The sequence below is a fragment of the Dendrobates tinctorius genome, unplaced genomic scaffold, assembly GCF_039654945.1.
Source record: "Dendrobates tinctorius isolate UK_male_01 unplaced genomic scaffold, ASM3965494v1 ptg000272l, whole genome shotgun sequence".
NCBI lineage: Eukaryota > Metazoa > Chordata > Amphibia > Anura > Dendrobatidae > Dendrobates > Dendrobates tinctorius.
The window spans coordinates 10,729,803-10,749,425 of NW_027361939.1; the positions used below are offsets into that span (position 1 = coordinate 10,729,803).

At 45.7% G+C, this 19,623-nt stretch overlaps 2 protein-coding genes across 4 annotated transcripts in view; one reads left to right on the top strand and one right to left on the bottom strand.

The window, feature by feature from the left end:
* NCAPH (non-SMC condensin I complex subunit H) overlaps positions 1 to 7,882 on the top strand; it is a 165,928-nt gene extending 158,046 nt beyond the window's left edge. For both annotated transcript variants that reach the window (XM_073559536.1, XM_073559535.1), the window contains exon 18: positions 7,611 to 7,882. In XM_073559536.1, coding sequence (XP_073415637.1) covers positions 7,611 to 7,670 — 60 coding nt within the window. In that variant the 3' untranslated portion in view covers positions 7,671 to 7,882. The remainder of the gene's footprint in view (positions 1 to 7,610) is intronic.
* The window catches only part of LOC141070527 (uncharacterized), a 128,424-nt gene continuing 116,144 nt past the window's right edge, over positions 7,344 to 19,623 (bottom strand). For both annotated transcript variants that reach the window (XM_073559534.1, XM_073559533.1), the window contains exons 15-18: positions 18,733 to 18,918; positions 12,164 to 12,289; positions 8,165 to 8,278; positions 7,344 to 8,076 (exon numbers count right to left, since the gene is read on the bottom strand). In XM_073559534.1, the coding sequence (XP_073415635.1) occupies positions 7,972 to 8,076; positions 8,165 to 8,278; positions 12,164 to 12,289; positions 18,733 to 18,918 (531 nt within the window). In that variant the 3' untranslated portion in view covers positions 7,344 to 7,971. The remainder of the gene's footprint in view (positions 8,077 to 8,164; positions 8,279 to 12,163; positions 12,290 to 18,732; positions 18,919 to 19,623) is intronic.

Genomic DNA, 19,623 nt, shown 5'->3' on the forward strand with positions numbered 1-19,623 from the left:
AATTCAAAAGTTAACTCAGATTTCAAGAATCTCAGCTTGTTGATATTGGGCAGGAAGTGTTGCCTACTTCCAGTGAAAATGTGTCCAGATCACGTGGTTTTTGGCTCATTAGGGTAAAGGGTGTGTACGCGTATACGGTTTTATGCCTAAAGGCTTCCTCTGTGGGAAAACAGTAAGCTTAGCTGTTACCATCTCCTGCAGTGCACTTCCACTGCCGCCCCTAGTTTTGACAGCCTGCAGTGTTGAGATGACCAACAGGCCTGCTCATTTCAGTGATTGGCTGCAGCGATGTAGATGGCACTAGCCACACTTGTTCTCAAGAAAGGCCGTGGCAGAACGGGAGCATCGGTCAGTGTGTAAAGATAAAATTGGAACAGCACAAGCCTGTGAACTAAAACCAGGTAAACTGTTAAATTCCCTTCTAAAGGGTATTTTTCCGAGCTCAACATAAATTTCTGCTGTCACTCTGACTGCAGGATGCCAAGACATTAGTGTGCAATGTGCGTACTGTCAGGATTTCCATCTATTTTCAACTCCGATAAACCAGTAAATACAATGGTGAAAGACTGGGTTGTCTACTCCCTTTTCCACCATTCTGCCTGTGTGTCTGAGTCTCAGAGCAGCAGGGGCAATGATGTCAGTATCAGTACATCGCGCCTGCTGTGTGCAGCCTCAGTCCGCACCAGTGCACGGAACAAACCCAGGTAAGTAGTTCAGTTGTTTGTTGTTTTTTATTTTCTCAGTTAGTAGTTTGAGGAAATTGTTTTGGGGTCATTATACTGTGTGTGGGGGCATCACACTTTGTGGGGGTGCAGTTGATCAAGGCCTGAATAACAGGGGCAATATGATTTACTGCTTTTTATATAATCTTTATAAAAAGCAGTAAATTTGGTTTTGTTTAGCTGCTACAGGTAAGAATATTTGTTACTATAAGTCTTATTATAACATTTACCGTATTTTTATTCGGTCGTCCATGACAGCACCACCTGAGAGAGGGGATCCACCCCTTAGGAACAGGAAACCTACAGATACAAAAGGGTGGCACCTCTCCCACGCATCAGTTGGTTTCCTGTTCCTAGAGGACAGGACTCTCTACAGATCGTCCGTCATGGAGTCGTCGTTGAGTACCCAGGCCGGCTGACCGACCCAGGTAGCGAGGGGGTCTCCTACCTCGGTCAGTGCGGGGTCCCTGGAAGCGCCACGGTGGGGCCGGGTAGGTCACCACGGCAGTGGACGGAGCAGGTGGAGCAGGGGTCCGGTGGATGCCGTCTCCAAAAAACGCCAGCACCTGGTACGTATGCCCCGGCTGCGCTTCCCCAGGCCCGGTCCTCCCGGTCAGTGCTGGCTCCTGGCGGGCTCATGGCGGTGTGCGTAGTGGGGCATTCCGGCCAGGAGGCGCTGCGCGGCTCCTTCGCGCGCGCTCCCGCAGGGCTCTGATGAGCGGCGGAAGTGACGCGGCGGAAAGGGCGGAGCGATGGCGCCGATACCGGAAGTCGGGTGCCGGCCGGCCTCCGGCGCGCGCCGCGGGTGCATGCCCGTCCGGGGGTCGCGCGGCGACCCGGGTAAGGCGAGGGGGCCGGAGCATGGGGGAGGGAGTGCGGAAAGCCGGGTGGGTGGTGCTATGGCAGGATACCTGCTGACCCGGACACCAGGAGGCCATATAAGGCAGATGGGGATGCCGCTGGGGTGCTTCTGAAGGCCCCAGCAATGGATTCAACGGAAGCCCCCTTGGACCGGCAGGACGAGGCGCAGGAGCGCCCGCAAAAACAGGCCACGACAAAACCGCTTGCGAGTGGCCAGCAGAAAAAACAGACGAACTAGCGACCAGAGCCGCGAAAGTTCCTCCAGAAAGGACCCCCCTGCCTCCCTCCGTGATCCGGTACCTGCTTTATCTGCATGGGTAAGAGATCTCCGTGAATGTACCCTGATGCAGTGTTCCCTTATGTTTTTTTTTTTCAGGGGAAGAAGGCTACGGGAAAACAGAAGCACAGGGAATGTGCCCTCTGTAGTTCCCCCCTACCAGATGGCCACCCTAAAAAATTATGCCAACCATGCATTCGGCAAACGGTAGGGGTTATTAAAGACAGGGAGTCCAGGGGTAGATTGTCAGTCCCTTATACTCTCCCCCGTTTATGCAGGTAGCGGAAGAGACACCTGACTTCACTTCGAACCTGAGAGAGATGATCAGGGCAGAAATGAAAGTCTTACCTCAAAGAGAACCTTCTAGGAGAAGAGAGGCTAGTGGTTCAGGCTCGGAGACCTCAGTCGCCCCTAGGAAAGGTGACAATTCCTCGGCCTCCTCGTCGTCTTCCTCGGATGAAGACTCTAGCCGGTTCTGCTTCCCCTTAGACCAGATGGACAGATTAGTGAAAGCAATACGGTCCACCATGGGGGTAGCGGACAAAAAACGGGAACTCTCAGCACAGGACATAATGTTCGGGGGTCTAGACCCCAAAAAACGCAGAGCCTTTCCATTAAACGATAAGGTTCAAAACCTAATTGACAGAGAATGGAAGAGACCGGAAAAAAGGGGCTCCATGCCACCAGCCTTTAAGCGGAGATACCCCTTTGATAACCCGGTAGTAAACAGATGGGATAAAGCCCCGAAACTAGACGCAGCAGTAGCCAAAGCATCTAAAAAATCTGCCATACCATTTGACGATATGGCCTCCTTGAAAGATCCGCTAGATAAAAAAGCGGATTCTTTTCTTAAAGGGACATGGGAGATGTCAGCAGGCGCGTTAAGACCAGCGGTAGCTGCCACCTGTACAGCCAGATCGATGATGGTCTGGCTAGATCAGCTGGATTCCGAGCTAAAAGACGGAGCCTCAAGATCATCTATTCGGAAAAGTTTGCCGATCATTCAGAATGCCGCGGCATTTTTAGCCGATGCATTTTTAGCCGATGCGTCTGCAGACTCTGCAAGAATGGCGGCTAAAGCCGCGGGTCTATCTAATGCAGCGCGAAGAGCGCTCTGGTTAAAATGTTGGCCAGGAGATATTCAAGCCCGGTCCCGTCTCTGTTCCATTCCCTGCGAGGGGGAGTACCTATTCGGCCCTGTCTTGGACGAATTGTTAGAGAAAGCTGGAGATGACAAAAAGAAATTTCCCAGTCTCCCGAACCCCTCGTACAGACGTCCTTTTACCAGAAAAGGTTTTTTCCGGAGAAGGCCGTCCAGAGATCAGGGCAGATGGGAGGAGAAAAAAAGGAAAGGTACAGGATTCATGTTTGGAGGGGGGCGCCAGGAAGGTCCAGCTCGAGATACGAAAAAGCCGCCCCAATGACTAGTTACCCCGGTAGGAGGGAGACTAGCTGCCTTCTACCCATCCTGGTCTCTGATCTCTAATAGCAGCTGGATATTGGGGATAATAGCCGTGGGACTACGACTAGAGTTTTCTAGGGTTCCCCTTGATCAATTTAAAATCACCCCACTCAGGTCGTCTGCTTCAGAGCAAGCTGCCCTGGAGGCCGAGGTTCATGACCTGTGCGCCAAAAATGTCCTGATAGAGGTTCCAGAGACAGAATGGGGGAAGGGATTCTACTCCCCTCTGTTCCTGGTCCGCAAACCAGACAGCTCCTTTAGGACAATAATAAACCTTAAGGCCCTCAACAAGTTTTTGGTCATACGTCCTTTTAAAATGGATACAATTAAATCTGCAATAAAATTGCTGTTCCAAAACTGCTTTATGGTGGTGTTAGATCTGAAAGACGCATACTACCATATACCCATCCATGCAGGCCATCAGCGGTTTCTCAGAGTGGCGGTTCAGTTGGATGGGTTAATTCGACATTTCCAATATGCGGCCCTCCCTTTTGGAGTGGCAGTCGCTCCCCGAGTATTTACTAAAGTAATAGCGGAGGTCATGGCCCATCTACGTGAATCGAACATTCTGGTGATCCCCTACCTGGACGATTTTCTTATTGTAGGTAAAACGGCGAATCATTGTTCACAACAGCTACAAAAGGCAATGTCCGCCCTAGAACGGTTAGGATGGTTGCTGAACGTCAAAAAGTCTCGGTTGCAACCAATGAAAGTCCAACAATTCTTGGGCCTAACCCTGGATTCTGAATAACAGGAATGCCGTCTGCCCCCGGAGAAGCTTGTTCGCCTCCGTTATCAGATCCTGAACGCCTCCAATAACCCCACCATGTCCCTCAGGAAAGCCATGTCCCTTCTAGGCTCTCTTTCGGCCTGTATCCCGGCAGTCCAGTGGGCCCAGTTTCATGCAAGGAAACTACAGAGCGAGGTCTTATTACATCAAAAGGTCCTTGGGGGTTACTTGGAGGGTCAGCTAACCTTGTCCCGTAACACAAGGGAGTCCCTAGAGTGGTGGTTAGACAAGGATAACTTGTCTAAAGGGGTGCCCTGGGAGTATAACGTAACCCGCATAGTCACCACGGATGCTAGTCCTTACGGTTGGGGAGCTCATATGGGTGAAATATTAGTCCAGGACCAATGGCAACATGATCAGTTAGGAATGTCATCTAACCTAAAAGAATTGACAGCGGTAGAACAGGCGGCTAAAAAGCTCCTTGTGTATCTACAGGGCCATCACGTGCGGGTGTTCTCCGACAATCAGGTCGCCGTGGCATATATCAATCACCAAGGCGGGACCCGTTCCAGACCCCTGATGATTGTAGCAGAGCGGTTGTTCCATCTAGCAGAACAATACTTTCTATCTTTAACAGCGTTGCATATAAAAGGAAGAGACAACATCACGGCAGACTTTTTAAGCCGCAATCAGCTAAAGCAGGGGGAATGGTCCCTAAACTCCTCCATATTCAATCTGATTGTTCAAAAGTGGGGATATCCAGAGGTAGACCTCTTCGCCACCAGAGACAACAGACAATTGAAACAATTCTACTCCCTAAATCCCAGAGAGAATCCTCTGGCGGTAGATGCCTTCCTGATAAAGTGGGACTTCAAACTAGCCTACGCCTTCCCTCCCCTATCTCTTCTACCCCAGGAAAGACAGAGCAAGGGTTATAGTCATCGCTCCATTTTGGCCCAGGAGAGCATGGTTCTCATGTCTCAGGACCATGTCGGTATCCGATCCTTGGGTTCTGCCGGACATCCCGGATCTCCTGTCCCAGGGCCCAGTCTTCCATCCTCAGGTAGCTGGCCTTCATCTGACGGCGTGGAGTTTGAACGGTCATTATTAGAAGAGAAGGGCTTCTCCGCAGACCTAGTTAATACCCTACTTAAGAGTAGGAAAATCATTACCACAAAAATTTATGTCAGAATTTGGAAGAAATTCCTTCAAAACTCAGGAGTAGTCGCTGGGGATTCAGCGCCTATAATGCAGATATTAGAGTTCCTACAAAAAGGTCTGGACATGGGGCTCTCTACCAGTACCCTTAAAGTACAAGTGTCAGCCTTGGGGGCTCTGTTTAGCTGTAACATCGCTGGTAATTATTGGATAAGCAGGTTCATTAAGGCGGCAGGTAGATCCAGGCCAATAATGAAGGATAGGTTCATGCCGTGGGACTTAAACCTAGTCCTCTCTGCTATGACAGAGACCCCATTCGAACCTATCTCGTCGGCTTCCCTAAAAAACCTGTCCCTCAAGGTAGCCTTCCTGGTAGCTCTAACATCAGCCCGCAGAATAAGCGATATCCAGGCTTTATCTAGGTGTCCTCCTTATTTACAGTTCAAAGAGGATAGGGTAATACTTAGACCTGACCCAGCGTACTTGCCGAAGGTAGTGTCTAGTTTCCATAGGACACAGGAAATAGTTCTTCCATCCTTCCTCCCTAATCCAACTAACGAGAAGGAAAAGAAACTACACACCCTGGATGTCAGGAGAGGCCTCATAGAATATCTGACAGTCACCGATCCCTGGAAGAAAGATAATGCCCTATTTATCTCTCATCAAGGCCCCAGGAAAGGTTGTAGAGCATTAAAAAATACACTAGCCAGATGGATTAGAGAGGCGATTTCAATAGCATACACCTCAAAGGGCAGGTCGCCACCCGGGAAGCTGAGGGCGCATTCCACCAGAGCCATGGCAACCTCATGGGCCGAAAGATCAGAAGTCTCCATTGACCAGATTTGTAAGGCGGCTACTTGGTCCTCTCCGAGCACATTTTATAGTCATTATAGGCTAGACCTGGGTGCTTCCACAGACCTCTCTTTTGGTATAAGGGTGCTGCAGGCTGTAGTCCCTCCCTAAAGCTGATATTACTCTCTGTAAATCTCTCAGGTGGTGCTGTCATGGACGACCGAATAAAGTCTTAGTTACTCACCGGTTAACGGTATTTTTCGGAGTCCATGACAGCACCCGTATATTCCCTCCCTTATAGTTGATTGGGGTGTGCACGTCTATTTCTTGTATATGCTCACTGGTGGTAAAAGTTTATAATTGTAAAGAATACTGTACATAAATCATGCATTAACCTTGGAAGTCCTCTTGTGCTCTGTAATCCAACTGATGCGTGGGAGAGGTGCCACCCTTTTGTATCTGTAGGTTTCCTGTTCCTAAGGGGTGGATCCCCTCTCTCAGGTGGTGCTGTCATGGACTCCGAAAAATACCGTTAACCGGTGAGTAACTAAGACTTTCGGACCTTAAGACGCACTTTTTTCCCAAAAATTTTTTGCGGAAAATGGGGGTGCGTCTTATGGTCGCAATATACTTACAAATCCTGTGGCGGCGGTCCTAATGCAGCCTCCCTTCCCAGGCTGGTGCGGCGGTGGCTGTGCTCTGTGGTGTGGTGGTGTCGGGGCTCTGAGGTGTGGCGAGAGCGACTCTCTGTGCTGCGTGGGGGCCTCCACTGGTATTTCATCAAAGCCCAGAAGCCCCCACAGCTCCGTTGCTGCGACACGGGGGGCCTCCAGAAATATGGCTGCCAGGGGTGGCGTATGCTCAGATTCAGATCTCGGCAATGATATCTCGTCTCCCGAGATCTTGGGACGAGATCTTGTTGCCGAGATCTAAATTTAAGCACACGCCGCCCCCGGCGGCCATCTTTCTGGCAGCCTCTGCGTCGCAGCTACGGGGGCTGCCAGGCTTTGATGAAATGCCGGCGGAGCCCCCCAACACAGCACAGAGAGCTGCTGCCACCCCCACAGAGCACTGCCACCCTACAGAACACCACCACTGCACAGAGTAACGCCACCGCACCAGCCTGGGATGGGATTTCCCGGAGGGCACCGCACCTGCCTGGACCACTGAATGACCCCTGTGACCACTCCTCCACCTGTGCTGATCCCTTCCCTGGTAAGCTGAATTCGGACTGTAAGACGGACCCCCATTTGACACATTATTTTTTTTCCCTATTTTCCTTCTGTAAATTTGGGGTGCGTCTTATGGTCCGGTGCGTCTTATAATCCAAAAAATACGGTATTTGCAGTACCAGCCGAGTCAACAAGTTTAATTTTGCTCAATATTAAGTGATACAAATTCATATAAAATTAATAATCAGAATTAGGTTTGTTCGGCCCTCCACAACAGTCAGTCTTTCATGTGGCCTCTTGGGAAAATGAATTGATTGTAGAAATTTATGTTGAGCCCATAAACCCCTTTTAAGATGGCCTGTTAATGGGTTCCAGCTCAAAGATTGCCGGATAAGATCCAGGAGCCTCATTGTTCTGTTTCCTTCACTTTTTCTAGAATTTAAAGCTTCAAGAAGTGGACGATTTTTCTGATGTGATAATAATGCAAGGAGATTGACCCCGACTCCATAGAATCATCACCCGAACAACTATGAAAAATTCCATGTTGTAGGATCGTTTCATCCTTTGCACACGAACAGTCCAGGGCAGAGACGCATCTGTAAATAATGTATTTATGCCACATTTTTACGTGTTTTTTTTTAATCCTTTCTTCTAAATACAATAGCAAAAAAAAGAGAAAATAAAAACATTTGTCAGCCAAAATCCAAACCGTGTTTAATATTTGACACTGACAGAAACATTTACAAGAGGAAACTGGAGTGGCGAGTGTTTGTCTCATGGTTTTGGTTCATTGGATGTCAGGAAGGAGAAAACCATGACGTGCACCTGTCCGAGCATTTATACTTCTGCTTTCCAGTCCCTGTGATCTGCTGCTGCCTGGAAGCAAATTCTGTGTCCAGGTTCTGAAAGGAGCACAGAAAGCTGTCACCAGAAGGTACCATAACAATACTGGATACATTTACCACAACCTATATGTCTGCAGTACGGTACCTCTTTGCTAAGTCTCAGACGTTCCTGCCATTGTTCAGATTCCATCCTATGTTCTGCGTCCAACCGTTGTAATTTTTTAGATTCCTGATCATGCAAAGTTCTCATTTTCTCTTCCTGTTTGCGAAATGAACACACATTTATGAATGAGAACAGGTTTTACCCCACGTTATTTCATTTTAAGCTAAAATGATAAACCTGGGTTGATTTTTTTCAAAATCTACCTTTGAAAATATTTAAGAAAATTGCATAAATGATCACTCCTGATATTGGATAGAAATTACCGTATATACTCGAGTATAAGCCGAGTTGCTCAGCACATTTTTTTGTGCTGGAATCGCCCCCTTGGCTTATACATGAGTGAGGTGTGCAGAACATGGAGGGGCAGCGGGTCACAGAGGTAGGAGCCGGCTGCTGCAGCCAACTCCTGTGCCCGCTGCTAAAGAGAAATGAATATTCACTGCACTGGCAATGAATATTCATTTCTCTGTAATAGCGTGCACTGTGTCAGCTGCTGGGCGGTCACGTGTGCCGCTACTTATAAGAGGGGTGAAGATTCATTTCACTTAAGTGGCGGCACAATATATATAAAAAAAAAAAAGCAACTTACATATGAAAGGTAGACTCACTTTGGGGGGGGTCAATATGACAGAAAATACCCAAAAGTAACACCATTCTTAAAACTGCACCCCTCAAGGTGCGCAAAATCACTTTCAAGAAGTTTATTAACCCATCAGGTACTTCACGAGAACTAAAGCAATGTGGAAGGAAAAAATGAACATTTTACTTTTTTCACAAAAAAATTACTTTGGAACCAAATTTTTTTATTTTCACAAGGGTATCCGGAGAAAATGGACTACACAATTTGTTGTGCAATTTCTCCTGAGTACACCAATACCCCATATGTAGGGGTAAGACACTGTTTGGGCGCATGGCAGGGCTCAGAAAAGAGGGAGCACTGTTTGACTTTTTGAACGCAAAATTGGCTGGAATTAATGGTGTCGCCATGTCGAGTTTGGAGACCCCCTGATGTACCCAAACAGTGGAACCCCCCCCAATTCTAACTCCAACTCTAACACAGCCCTAACACCAAAACACCCCAGTCCCAACTCTAACCATAATCACAACCATAATCACAACCCTAACTTTAGCCCCAACCCTAACCCTTAGCTATAACCCAAATGGAAATAAATACTTTTTTTTTTTATTTTATTATTTTTCCCTAACTAAGGGGATGACAAAGGGGGGTTTGATTTACTATTTTTTTTTATTTTGATCACTGTGATAGGGTCTTTCACAGTGATCAAAATGAACCAATAGGAAAAATTTCCTATTGTTGCCAGGTGCCAGCCGGCAGATCTCGGCGGGCGCACTGCGCATGCACCCCCCATTCAGTTTTCTTCCCAGAAGAAGACACCCGGGTACATCACGGGGGGATGCAGGAGGATCCGGGGACCCCATTTCTCTTTCTGATGTGCGATCACGTCAGAGGAGGGAGAAATTAAATGGGAAATCGTTTATTTACCCGAATCATGTTCTCAGGGGTCTCAGTTACCCGCAGTAGCCGAGACCACGGAGAAATTACAACCCTGGGGGGTCACTTATCGGCCGCTGTTAAAAGGTGTATCAGCGGTTGTTAAGTTTCTGAAGATGAAGTGTGAGCCTTAACAATTTAAAAAAAAAAAACCCCAGTGTGGATTTTTTTTTATTTTACTACAATATATATATATAATATAAAATTATAAAATATTTTGACACATCCCCTCTAGGGCAGGTAGGTGTTAAACTCAAATACACAGAGGGCCAAAATTAAAAGCTTTTGACAAAGTCACAGGCTAACATTTGATATTGATTAAAAAAAAGTTTACAATTGGCGAAGCTTTTCCTTATCAAATACAACTCAACTTTTTCATATGAAAACAGACTTAAGGGGTTTGTCCCACAAAGAAAGTACATTTTAATTAATAGATCTTAGAATAATATATTGGAATAATATGTTATGTTAGAGCAGTAAAAAGCATATGGCATAATTTAAATATGTAATAGCAAAGTAAAAAAAAACATGAATAATACATGTGAGGAGCTGGCCACAGACTCTTTCCAGCATGGACCACCGATACGTCGTTCTTATTGTTGTGTTTATTACTGATTTGCTTGCTCATCAGTTTAAGTGCACTAACTTCACCTGGAAAGTGTTCAGCTTCAGGAATCAATGTTTCCATTCAGTGACACTAAGCAGAGGAAAACATGTGGGCTGGATCTCATGTATACATAAGGTCTACATTAGCATTTCTGTCCTGCATTTGGTGGAGGTATGTGTGTCTTTGTTCCTCTCTGCAGGCGTCATTCCTAATACACAGCTCTGCAGACAGGCTGCAAACCTGGCTTCTGGAACATTATTCATTCTTTGAGTTAAAAGCAGATTTTTAAGGGAAAGGGTGTGAACACTTCTGCCCATTCAGGGGGCCGATTCCAGGAGCGGGAGAACAATAAGGCACACGCATAGTGAGGGAGAGGATCTGTTGGTGAGGTCCTGGTGCCCCTGTATGGAAGATCAGTTGCCAGATGGAGCTTGATACATGTGCTACGGTCAGCTATCATCTGGATGTGAGAACCTATCTTAAGGACTGTTGTCAGCTGGAGTGAGAGACATGTGCTACGTTCGTGGTATAGAGCATGGCCTGTGACTATTGGCTCCAGGAAGGGATCTGTTGGACTGAGGACATTGCATTGTCACCATGTTGCTGTACGAACATAGATGTAAGGAATAAAAAATGGTTGCATTGCTAACCTGCCTAAGTATGGTGACCCCATCACCGTATGATTCTCCAACTGCAATACCCACACAGCCCTCCATACAGTATAATGGTACCACAATGCTTCATACAGTATAATGGCTCTACATGGTGTTCCATAATGAGCCCCCATAGTGCTCCATACAGTGTTATGTCACAACATAGTGCTCCATTCCGTATAATGGCCCCACATAGTACTCCTTACAATATAATTGCAGCCTAGTGCTCCATGCAGTATAATGGGATCACATAGTGCTCCATACAGTATAATGACCTGACATTGTGCTCCATACAGTATTATGGCCCCCCCATAGTGCTCCATACAGTATAATGGCCCCACATTGGGCTCCATACAGTATAATGGCCCCCCATAGTGCTCCATACAGTATACTGGCCCCACATAATGCTCCATATAGTATAATATGCCTCACATACTGTGCAATACAGTATAGTGCACCCCACATAGTGCTCCATACAGTATAATGCGCCCCACATAGTGTGCAATACAGTATAATGGGCTCCACATAGTGTGCAATACAGTATAATGTGCTCCACATAGTGCTCCATATAGTATAATACCCATATCTGGCCATTTCCCTGCTGTACCAGTCTTTTCAAGGTGTCTTCAGATCCTCTGCACATGTACAGCGGGCACGTTGTATTGACATCCTCGTGCCAGCTGCGCTGAGACATCAGACGCCGAGGGAAAATGATGGTAGCGGGAGCGTCATTGCTTTTAACTAGAACTATCTCCATTATTGCTTCCAACTGTATTGACATCTAGGATGCCGATATAGTTGAATGTTTGATGCCTGGCGGGAGACTCACCCTGCGTCGCAGGCCAAATAAACTCGGAGGGAACCTCCCGGTGTCATGGGCTAATTATGGTCTACCTGCGGGACAGAATTTGACATATGTGCTCTAGGGGATTAATCTGTGTTCAGTAAGCCTCCTTTAGTTGTGATCACAAAAATCTTTAGAAAATATCTGCTGCATGTTCAGAGGCAGGAGAGTCGGAGGTCCGCATAGACTGAGGAGTTCTACATCCCAATAAACCAGCTGTTTAAGTGGAGACGTGATGGTACTGACTGGAGTTCAATGAAATGGACATTAAACCGATCCAAGATCCTGCCTATAGAATACAATTATAATCTTCTAAATACACAGACGGACAAGATGCCTGATCGTGACCATCTTGTGTCTTTACCTGTATCTGCACCAGCTCTCTGCACGTCTCTTCTAGATGCTCCTTGAACTTCTGCAGCTCTTGTTCTTGCTTCTGTTGCAACTTCTGAGACTCTTCTTTCTGTCGGATTGTTTCTTGTTGCAGGAACTGAAAGGAAGCAGATGTGTTTAGAATAATAATAAAAAAAAGTGGAATAAATATATTTCCTGTTCATGTGTGATTACAGGCTTTATACATGCTATGTGCCCTAGACTCATATTGGCCCCTTTTTATACTGATAATTCTATGATGCTTGATAAAAGCTCTGAATTGGCATGTGCAAGCTTCAGGACCATTCTCCTGCTTTAAGTTTATCTTGATGATTATTTTTTTTTTTATCGTTTTTCAAAAAAGTAGCGCAAAATGCAACGCAAGAAATAGAGTATGCACAGTGGATAGGCAGATATGAATATGCAAAAAAATATATATAATATAGATTTTTTGACCTATAAAGGGGCTACTTCAGGGTTCAGATTTAAGAAAGATCAGGAGAAAGAGTACACAGTGATAAAAAATGCTTATAAATTTTATTAGAAAACAATACAAAATAAAAGACATAATATAACATAAGTGACATGCTTACAAAGATGCCCCGACCATAAGGAGAAACCCCCTCAATAAGTGCCAAGGAATTTCCATATCAGTAAATTCATATATAAAGGAATTTCCATATCAAATAAGTCCATGCAATATATAGTGGCACCTATCAGGGGTGAAGCCCTTAATTATATCCTTAGTAAAGTGCATAAATGTGTAAAAAATGCAAGTAACGCTTCAGGAAAAAAGGCTTACCAGTCAATGAACAAATAAGCGGTGAAACCACACGGCAGATGTCACCCTGACGCGTGTTTCGCTGACACACACGCAGTTTTCTCAGATTTAGTAACGGGCTCAAATACTATTTAGTTGTGTTCTGAGAAAACACAACTTAATGGAACAAAGGCAATTGTCCCTAAATCATGATGCCTTGTTATAATGGGTTAATAATTTTATTGGACAGAAACAGGTTTTCTAGTGTAAATAAATCTAATGGAAAAATGCAGCTTTAGTTCTGAACATAGTTCTTTTTTTTCCCCAAAATATTATCATTCTTTTCAGAGCTCAAGTTTATTTTTGACCACGACAGATTCATCAAACGGCAATGCAATCTGTCCATAAACCTGTCACATGCTGCCCTAGGGAAGATTTGTGGTGGGCTGCCGAGGAAAAATATAAAGTGCAATAGTCCGCTAATATTACCTTTATTGAGGTCCACAAATTGACAGATCACAAACAAGTTTTGGGCTCTGGACAGGAGCTTTTGTCAGGTATCCGTTTTTAAAAATTAAAATTTCCCAATTTCTATCCATTAAACAAGCAGAAATGGATAGCGCAGATTGTATCTGTATGCCGTCTATTGTTTTTTTTTTCATTGACTCATTCACACGGAATGGGTAAGTTTGAGATGAGGCGGGGGAGGCACATATGAACATGTCAATAGATTAAAATTGATTTTTGTGTTTCACCCAGGTTGCGAGGCTCATTTATCCCCTCAATGACCCTGCCAAATTTTGTAATTCTGACCAGTGTCATTTTATGTGGCTATAACTCTGGAACGCTTCAATGGATCCCACTGATTCTGAGATTGCTTTTTCGTGACATATTGTACATGATGATAGTAGTAAAATATCTTCGATATGACTTGCGTTTATTTGAGAAAATAAAAACCAGAAATTTGGCAAAAATGTTGAAAATTTTGCAATTTTCAAACTTTTAATTTTTATGCCCTTAAATCAGCATTATGCCACAGAAAATAGTTCATAAATAACATTTCCACATGTCTACTTTACCGCAGCATAAGTTTTGAAACAATTTTTTTTTTAGGAAGTTAGAAGGGTTAAAAGTTTACCAGCGATTTCTCATTTTTCCAACAAAATTTACAAAACCATTTATTTTTAGGGACCACATCACATTTGAAGTGAGTTTGAGGGGCCTATATAACAGAAAGTACTTAAAAGTGACACCATTCTAAAAACTGCACCTCTCAAAGTGCTCAAAATCACATTCAAAAAGTTTATTAAGGCCGGTTTCACATTAGCGCTTTTTAAGCGCACGCACGGCCGGGGGTAGCTCCGCCCCCGAGCCGGCTCTCTGCCCGGCGTGCCCGACCCTTGCTTGTAGCGCCGCCTACTAGCGGACAGCGGCGCCTGCGATCGGCGCACCCTATCTTTAGCATAGGGTGCGCAGATCGTGCGCAGGCCGTGCGCTAGTTGCGCTTTGACCTGCGCTGCGCACTTTTGACGGTGCGCCGTGCGCGCCAAAATCCGAAAAGTTTGATTTTGGCGCGCACGGCGCACCGTCAAAAGTGCGCAGCGCATGTCAAAGCGCAACCAGCGCACGGCCTGCGCACGATCTGCGCACCCTATGCTAAAGATAGGGTGCGCCGATCGCAGGCGCCGCTGTCCGCTAGTAGGCGGCGCTACAAGCAAGGGGCGGGCACGCCGGGCAGAGAGCCGGCTCGGGGGCGGAGCAACCCCCGGCCGTGCGTGCGCTTAAAAAGCGCTAATGTGAAACCGGCCTAACTCTTCAGTTGCTTGACAGGAACTGAAGCAATGTGGAAGGAAAAAAAGAACATTTAACTTTCTTTCACAAAAAATTTATGTTAGATCTAAACTTTTTCATTTTCAGAATGGTAACAGTAGAAAATGGACCCCAAAATGTGTTGTGCAATTTCTCGTGATCATGACAATACGTTATTTGTAGGGGAAATCTACTGGCTAGGCGCACAGCAGGGCTTGGAAGGGAAGGAGCGCCATTTGACTTTTTGAGCGTAATATTTGCTGGAATAATTAGCGGATGCCATGTTGCTTTTGAAGATCCCTTGATGTGCCTTAACAGTGAAACTCCCCACAAGTGACCCCATTTTGGAAGCCATACCTCTCAAGGATTTTATCCAGGGGTATAGTGGGAATTTTGAACCCACAGGTACGACACAGAATTTTACAACATTAGGACGTCATATTGAATACGTCATCATTAGTTCACTCTATTTCAGTTTGCATGGGGTGCTCAGGTATGCACCAAATGACGCAGGTTGCTTGAGTGACATGTTCAACTGCCTGCCCCGCCTGTTTTTCGGCTGTTAGACACCCAAAAAACATGGGGTCCGCAATAATCCGTGCATATGCAAGCAACCGATGCAAACTCGAGTAGAGTGCACTTGCGCTCAACACTAGCCATCATATTGTCATCATTTTGTTTTTTAATTTGAAAAAACCTCAATTCTAACCTAATCCCCAACCCTGACCCTAACACAACCCCAACTGCATAGAATATAAAAAAATACTCTGGAGATTTTCCCGACACTGGTAGGCGCTACAGCCTTACTCCCGAATGCCGTTTTGAAACAGCAATGAGGGAATTAGTACACTTAGCGGTCTCCGTTTTAATGCGTATCAGCGGTCGTTAAGGGTTTAAAAGGGTCGATATTGACTTTTAAGATTGCTACTTCCAATAGGTGGCACTAGAGTTCTAGTTCTCTTCCTCTCTGAAGAGACAATTTGCATATTCAATTTCCCAGAGGAGCATGGACGGGGGTTTAAGGGTGTGTGCACACGCTGTGGATTCTGCTGCGGTGTACAGTACCATAATATCCAATGGATATTAAAAACCGCAGTGCAGACGGTGCGGAATTTTCCGTGCGGCTTTTCTGCAGTTTTGAAACCGCAGAAAGAATTGACATGTCAATTCTTTCTGCGGATTCCCCTGCAGTTCGCCATCTCCTCCATTGTGGAGATGAAAAACCGCAGAACAATCCGCAGGTAAAACCGCAGGTCTTTTGACCTGCAGATTTACCTGCGGATTTTACAAAATCCGCGGGGCCAAATCCGCACTGCAATCCGCAGCGTGTGCACATACCCTAAGTCTCCTAAAACTGGCATGTCACTCTCCACAAGGAGAAGCCTTATCCCTTAGAATCCCATGTGTTTTACCTACAAATAGTGGATAGAACACATACTTGAAATGTTTGAATGATGCCTAAATTTGATATCAATCTTTGAGTCTACAGTCTTAGCCATAAGTTTTGAGTCCGACACAAATTTTAGTTTTCCTTAACATTGCTGATTCAGTGTTTTTAGATCTTTTAGTCAGATGTTTCTATGGTTACGAAGTTGAGAAGGAGGCTATATCAGAAAATATCTGCACAACACTTGGACTGGACTAGAGAGGACTAGAATACAGCTATTTTCTCTGATGGAGCCTCCTTCAGACTGTTGGGGTGTAAGACGGCCAGGGTGGTAATCGTGGCAACTGGCTGTTTTGTTCCCACACCCTGGCGCCCCACAGATGAAATATAATGTCTTTCCCACTGCATGTGCAGCGTGCGCAGCAGAACACTCACATCTAATGCCAGAGTCCCCTCAGCTGCGGTCACTCCGGTTCTGCATCCATGAACTTCACAAACTACTTCAGAGTCAATGTCTTTTTCCAATGGTTTAACTTTTCTGAGCAGTAGGGTATCCATCACATGTGCAGCACAATCTACACAGAGTGGCATTTCCTCAGCTTTCCCTGTTTCTATCTCCTTCCAGCAATCCCTGCCTTGTTTTGGAACAACCTTTGTCCCACTCCTGGACAATCCTGCTCCAGGCCTACCAGCTTCCTACCATTCCCTGGTCAGGCTTCATTAGGAAAAGGTGCCATGTTCGCCATCTCAGCTTCACCTGCCCCAGTCGCAGACCCCAGATCCTCTTTGGGTTGGTCTCTGTTCTAGCTGGTGACCACCCACAGGTTCCTCAGCCTGGGGCCCCTTCCTGCCATACCAGCTTTATCCCCACAGCTGGCAGACTGTCCTTTCTCACTGTTCACTGCTCCATCCTGACTGCACTCAGCCCCAACCAGGAAGTGTCCTCCTATATCTCACTGCTCTGTGCTGCTCTGCTCTGTAACCCCTCCCAATAGGAAAACCCCTATGCTAACTAAACCTAAGCTACTAATCCTATTCCTTATCTCTAATGTGCCCCACTAATTTAATCCCACTATTGTACTATACTGCCTTCTATTCTATCCTTACTCCTACACATATTAAATACATCACAATACAGTACATAAACAATATGGCACATTAGCAAACTACAGGGTGGTGCACGTAAGACAGGTGTACAGTATCCATAGTGGGGGAAAGACACCTGACAGACTGTCACCTCCTTACAGGGAACATCTGGAAGAATGATTGGAGAAGAAAAGGTGAGCGCTACCATGAGTCTTGTGTCTGCCAACAGTGAAGTATCCTGAGGCCACTCATGTGTAGTGACTTCTCATCCATGGAGGGGGATCACTCACAATTTTGCCTAAGAATTGCCATGAATAAAAAATGGGATCTAAACATCCTCTAAGTACAACTCCTCCTAACTATCCAGGAGAAAAGTGGTGATTATCAATGCTTTTTCCAGCATGACCAAGACCATGTCACAGAGCAAAAGCTAAGAGACCCGGTGAACAAAACATTGAAATTTTGCATCCATGGCCAGGAAACTCTCCATCATCAGTTCCAATATGAACCTATGGTAAATTCTCAAAAGATGAAGGGTCAAACAAAAACATAGAAATTATGATAGACTCCAAGCACAGATTAGACAAGAATGGGCGGTCACCAGTCAGGATTTGGCTCAAAAGCGAATATCCAGCTGCCAGGGCGAAGGGCGGAAGTCTTGAACAATACGGGTCAACACTATAAATATTTAGTCTTTACATGATAAACTTGATATATTTGTCAATAAAATCAATAGAAACATCTGTCAAAAAGATTAAAAAAAAAAAAAAACACTAAGGCCCCGTTTCATAGCTGTAAAAATCCCAGACCGCCAACCATCTTCTTTATGGGACCTGTCTCCGATCCTCCATTTTAACCCCTAGAAGAAATCAGCCTGCAATCCCAGATATGGAAATCTGTTTCTAGCAGCAATATTTTTCATCCAAAAATTTAAGGGGCCATCTGCTAATCGCTTAATTATTAATTATCTTCCCAGCCCCATCACTACAGTAGGAGACCCGAGTCTGCTGTTTTACCGCTTATATCCCTACTAGAAACATTTTTGGTTAGGTTACAGATGACGCCTGCAGAGGGATAAAACGCTGATAATATGCGGGTGACATTGTGTTATGGAATACTGCTATATCTACAGAACTTCTAGCAAAGCTGGGTCAGCTCCGCGGGGGCAGTCATCCTGCTTAGGCCGGGATCACACATGCGAGAACTCGGACGCGTCTCGCACGTCAATACCTGGCACTGCCGCCGTCACTCAGGAGCAGAGCGTGCGGTGGCATGTATTTCTATGCAGCTGCACGCTCCGCTCCCTAGTGCCGGCGGCAGTGCCGGGTATTAAGATGCGAGACTCATCCAAGTTTCTTGCATGTGGGATCCCGGCCTTACTCAGACTCGGGATATACAATGAAGAGAATCTGGGTAAGCAGGATGACGGCCCCCGCGGAGCTGACCCAGTTTTACCTGAAAAGAAAATTACGAATAGAAGTTTTAAAACTTGACTAAAGAGTTATTCTGCGCCATTCACCTGCTTGTTCCTCTCTTTCTGGACTGAAGCGCTCAGGCCTTGGTTTTTCAGTCGCTCTTTGAACATTGCCTGGCGATTCCTAGCATCCGTGCGTTGGGCCTTTTGACTCCGCACTTTCTCTTGCAGCTGCTGATTCTTCAACTCTTCCAACAAGATTCCCTGATAGTGTTTGAGCCGCTCCATTTCCTGGTGGTGGATGTACACACAGTTATTGCACAGCACCCTCGATGGGACCCTCATCTCCACCCTACACACAAGGCTGGCCATCCACATCACCCAGCCTGCTTTGTACAAATGGGTGTGGATGCCCCGTTCTGAGCTAGCCATTTCATCTACGTGGCTTCCCATGGATAGATGACCGCAGACGGGCCCCTGTCCTGCTCTGCCCTTATTCACATTGACATCGGCTGACACAAAGTAAGGTTTTAATACTAGATACAGGCTAGGACCGTGCTGACTGGGCACACCTTGTCGCGGTGAAATAGGTTTTACGCTTTTTTGACCAAAATACTGTTAACCAAGTACCCCATGTTATTTACATGTACTATTACTATTTACTTTTTTACGTATTACAAGGTATATGCTCAATTTGTTTTTTTCTTGGGTTTTGCAATAAGGCCAAGTAAGTTGCTGCCAGGCACCACTGGCAGCGACTGATTACCTCCGGTAAAAAAAAAGGACCAGACACTGAGATTCGACTTGCCCAATCTTAGGCTATGTTCACACTAGGCGTTTTTTGATGCTTTTTTATGCTAATATTCAGCTGCATTTGACAGTACCATCTGTGTCTATGAGATTTCAGAAATCTCATGCACACAGCTTATTTTTTTTTTGTCATCAGTATTTTGTGCTTTGCTGCGTTTTTTGGACGTAGAGCACGTCACGTCTTTC